Source organism: Echinops telfairi, unplaced genomic scaffold (genome assembly GCF_000313985.2).
Source record: "Echinops telfairi isolate 266 unplaced genomic scaffold, ASM31398v2 ScPeMD7_70;HRSCAF=299, whole genome shotgun sequence".
Classification (NCBI taxonomy): Eukaryota; Metazoa; Chordata; class Mammalia; order Afrosoricida; family Tenrecidae; genus Echinops; species Echinops telfairi.
This window is the reverse complement of record NW_022103968.1, coordinates 58471655-58476658: the sequence shown is the minus strand read 5'-3', so window position 1 is coordinate 58476658 and position 5004 is coordinate 58471655. Positions and strand designations below refer to the sequence as shown.

Sequence of the window (5004 nt, the reverse complement as noted above, 5' to 3'; positions counted from 1 at the left end):
CAGGGTCCTGTCCCGTTCAGCAACATCTCGCTGGTCTCCGTGTTGGTGGGCTTGTAATCTACATAAAATTCCTGGGTGCTGGGAGTCATTTGCTTTAGGGATTGTCTTTTCTTTTTGCGGTGCCTTCGCATGATGGACCGCTGCTGCAGCTGCTTCATGCTCGCAGGGTACCGTTTCCATGACACGTAGATCACCAGCAGGATGACGAGGACCGACAGGAAAAGCGCAACGCTGCCCGCGATGATTTTATGGAAGGAGATGTGCTCTGAGTCAACGTCAGGCTCCGGCCCGGGCTCTGTGGCTCCCACTGTGGGGGGCAGAGGGGGCTTGCTTTCATGCTTCGGCCTGGGGAGTTTGGGCTTAAAGGTGGGCTTTGGGAGCGCCCTGGCCAGATCAAACCTCTCCGTGGTACTTCTGCCACAGATGCTGTAGTTCTTCACTGCATCCATCACATTGACTCCTTGCAGTTCTTTGGGACTGGCACAGATAATTGTATTCTCCCTCAGACCTTTGAAACTTTTCAGCCAGTTTACCAGGGAGCAAATATTTCTGCTGCATTCCCATATATTTCCGGCAAGACTGATGTCATTGAGGGATATCCAAGAATCCAATATCTCTTGACCAATAAATGTGAGCTTGTTGGAATCCAGGTTGAGGCGCTGCAGATTGGGGACACACTGGAAAACACTAGGTCCACTGAAAGCTTCGATCTCGTTGCCTGATAAATCCAGCCTTTGTAAGGAGCTCCAGGTCCAGGACATGGTCTGTCCTATGACACTGATTTTATTCCACTGTAAGTAGAGGTTCTGTAGGCTCACCAACCGGGGGAAAAGGGCCAGGTTCAGCTTGGAAAACTGATTGTGCTCCAGATGAAGTTCTTTGAGTCTGATCATGCCAGCAAAGACATTTCTGGCTAAACTTCGGATCCGGTTATAGCCCAGGTCCAAAAGTTCCAGGTTGCGGCAGTCTTGGAATATTCGCACAGGGATGGTTCGCAGGGAGTTCGACCGCAAATGTAAACTCAGCAGCTTCCGCAAGCCCCGAAACTGTTCAGATCCCAGAGAATGCAGCTGATTATAGGACAGGTCCAAGTTCCTTAAATTTGTCACAGGTCTGAAGGTATTGTTAAGAAAATAGGAGATCCGGTTGGAACTCAAAATCAACTCTTTGAGTCTACGTATTCCATTGAAAGCGTTCTCGTCAATATTGCTGATATGGTTATGGTCAAGGTACAGCCAGGTGAGCTGGTTGAGCCCTTTAAATTGATTATATTTAAGTTTCTGAAGGCTGTTGTAGCGAAGGGACAAACCTAAGCACCCAGCAGATATACTTGATGGTATCTCCTGTAATTTTTGAGATTCACAATATACCATTTTGCCTTCACACCTACAGCCCTTGGGGCATCCTCTTTCAGCAGAAGAAAGCATTGTCAGTAAGACAGTGGGGGCTATAACCAGTGCTACAGCTGATCCGCTCAGTAGCCTAATTACATTGAAACCTGGAAATGAAAACAACTTAGAAAAGTTATCCCCCTAAAAAAGAATTCATTCATTTTTAAGTAAGCAAAAAGCAAGCATATATATTCATCTAAAAAATTAAAGCTAAATGATAGCATTCAATATCAAATGGCAACTCAGTGTGATTTAAAGAAAATATTCTTTAGGGATTAAAAAAATATTTAAGAAAGAAAATGTATCCACTAAGCAATTGAATTTTTATCATCCAGAGCAAGGTAATTTCTAAAATAATTAAGGTAGAATTAATACATAAACTGGAGGGATTTTTTTGCTTTTGTTTTTTTTTTTAAAGAATGAAATAAGAAAAATGATAAAACATACCCATCCTTTGTATTGTTCAAAGGTCGTCCTTAGGTCTTTTGCTTTGGCTTAGGGGGCCACTTGCATGACAGCCCCTGTCAGCTGCACTGTAGTGAGTCAGGGCTCACTGACACCCAGGAAGAAAAATTGGACCCCTTGGGAGATGGGCCGATTTTGGAACATTATTCTTTGCCAGCCACGCAGAATACTCCAAGAACAAATAAATCCCAAAACCGCATTCACAGCCAAACATCAAGCTCTTCCTAGGTAATAGGATCTTCGTGGATGTTACGTTTTTGCATCTTTACAGTTTTCTGGGTTTTTTGGTGGGTGGGTAAAAAAGAAAGAAAGAAAGAGCAAACAGAAAAGCTGCTTCTACAATGTCTTCTTATCGGAAAGCATGATGTATTCCTCCAGGCAACGTGGGGCTACCTGAGCTGCCGCATCTGTATTCCATAGCCCAGCAGTTCTGCTGGTGGGCGCCCGGTTCAGGCCCGGAGCTGCGTGGGAGCGCAGAAGGCAGGAGAGCCCCGTGCCTTGCACACACTCAGCTCACTTCTGCAGACTGTCATTCTGAAAGCTTCGCGGACTGTTGCTTTGGTTTCTGTGAATGCGGTCTTATGTAAAGCTGCCCCCAGTGGTGGAGAACATTATGGGCATGTGCAGAAATGTCTCTCTTTTATCTTGCAAATGAGCAGGCTCTCTGCTGGAAAATGAATGATTCTTTTGGGTAGCTCCATAGGAACTGAATGGTCACCATAATCAATAAGGAGCAAGATTTTTTGTAATTCCTAAGTCTCGTTTTACAATTTGGCAATGTCTTGATTGTCTGCGTCCATTTAATTGCTGACCATGTGCTGCTAAACAGAGTTTTTCTGGAGCTTGACATTAAGTTCACAGACTGTGTGTCCATTTTTCTTAACCTCAATGTGGGCTTTCAACTGAAATTTATAAAATGAATGGTGGAGCTTTTCACAGAGAAGCATTAATGGCCTGCCCCTTTGACCTCTTGGGCCCACAGTCATTGCATTATGAGAGGCGTCTCTGGATGCTAGCACGCATGTATTTTGGGAGAGAGGAGATAACTAGTCAGATATGAATTAATGGGTCCAACAGCCTTTCTTGCTTTACCACAAAATATATCATTGTTTTTATGTTTTACGTCTTCATTTGCAGTTGTTTTGTTGTTGTCTTACATATATTCTTTAATTAGCAGGGAAATACAGCATTCTAAGCACTCAGAGAACCATGTGATCATTTGGTTCACGCTTTATCGATGCTGCTGTTTCCTACATTATGTATTGAGCACTTTTTAAGTGGACTGCGTGGACTACCTGCACAAGGGTACAGTGCAGGGTCCATTACAACCTCCATCTCACAGGTGAAGAAACCGAGACTTGGAGAGGAAAGAACTTGCTGTCCTTGTCCTCTCACAGTGACCCCCGAAGACAGAGTACAGCTGCACCACAAGGTCTGTGAGGCTATAGAGCTTTTAGAGAGCAAATGGCCTCATGGAACCGTTGATGGCTCTAACTGCTGCTCTTCTGGTGCACAACTGGGTGCTTGACAAACTGCACCAGCAGGAATACCTGAGAGGTGGAAAGGAAAAACAATTAAGGTCAGATGATATGCCAGTGGCAAGGCTGAGATTCAAACATTCCGCTTAGGCCTGACCTTCTAGCCAATAGATGCTACTGCTTCAACCAGCTTATTTTCCGTTTTTAAGTGCTTCAAGTGCTAACTAGGCTCATTAAGTGGTTGGGACAGGGTACTGCTAATCAAGAAATGTCTTCTTCTTAGAACAGGATTGTGTGAGCACCTTTGGTCTGGAGTGCTTATTATGAAAACCTAAGAGAGACACTTGAGCTTAGTGATGAATAGCGCAGACTCTGACACCTTGCTTCAAATCCAGGCTACTGCTTATTAGCAAGGCAACCGTGGATAGGCTACTTACCTTCTCTGTGTCTCCATTTTCTTTGCATCTGGAAAACTGGGTATGATACTTAAAATGTGCTTCATAGGCATGATTTGAGGATTAAATCATCTTTTTTTTTTTTTTAAAAATGGCTCATAATAAGCCTATGTGCACTATGTGTACCTGTTTAATAGTATCAACCTTATTGCATTTCTTTCCCAAGCTGGTATTACATGTTGGTTAGTACAGAACAGTAACTATACTGTTCTTAACTTGCAAAGAACTGCTTCATTGAAAATCTTCTTCATTTGTTTAGAACTAAGTGGTATACTTCTTTAGCAAGTTTGCCTTGCTAGTTAGTGCTAGTTGAATTGACTGTGGAAAGTTTTTGTAGTTCCCAAGGAGAAGTTTAATAAAGGTCATCATCATCATCATCAAAAGGGGTTCCACAGATAGAGTCCAATGAAAAGCATCAATTCCTCACCTGTTATGGTACAGGATGGCCAGTGGTTCTCTCAGGTGATCTATAATATGAACATATCTAAAGGATTGGAGAGCTGGTTAAAAATATACATTGCCCGCTCTTCCCCAAATTTCTTCTTTAGTGGGATGGTGAAGGAATACTTATGACCAGACTCTGATGGATAACTAGATTTAAGAAATTCACTTTAAGAAAATGATTAAAAGCAATTATGTGTTGTCTTCTAATAGGAAGAGAGTAAATGCAAACATTCTCTTCTATTTGAATGTAATTCTATGATGATAGCATCGTTATTTTATTTATTTCAATTTCCTTAATCTTAGAAGAACATGTGGGTGCCTCCTAGATGCTCAGTCAATATGGATGCTCAGTCACATCATAAGTACATCTTATGAGTGTCTGAGCAAGCTAATGTTTGATAAGCTGGTTGTATGATGTGAGTTTTGTGTGTTGACATTGATCCCCTGAGATGGTCTTGGCCAATAAGTTTGGACAGTTTTGGTGATAGTTTTCTTTAGATTCCAATTTTCCAAGAGATTAGAAAGTGGCAAGGCTTACATAATCAACAGGTGATCTTAACTTTTCACATAAGAATTTTATATCTTTATGATTAGACCATGTGAGTACAATGATTATGCATTTGACTATTTCCCATGAAACATTGCCTTAGCACCATACTTTGAGATTTTATGATCTAATTTTCCATCTGGGATTTGACAATTCATCTCTCTCAAAAAATACTAAAGGAAATACGAATTACAAACCCTCCAATTCTTTTGTATCTCTGTTGC

The 5004-nt window shown here is 41.9% G+C and overlaps 1 protein-coding gene across 1 annotated transcript in view; it reads right to left on the bottom strand.

Annotated features, from left to right (window-relative positions):
- Positions 1-2347, bottom strand: part of LRRTM3 (leucine rich repeat transmembrane neuronal 3) — a 6293-nt gene extending 3946 nt beyond the window's left edge. Inside the window, exons 1-2 of the mRNA XM_045291675.1 lie at positions 1839-2347; positions 1-1498 (exon numbers count right to left, since the gene is read on the bottom strand). Of these exons, the coding sequence (XP_045147610.1) occupies positions 1-1498; positions 1839-1842 (1502 nt within the window). The 5' untranslated portion in view covers positions 1843-2347. The remainder of the gene's footprint in view (positions 1499-1838) is intronic.
- Positions 2348-5004: the final 2657 nt, after the last annotated feature.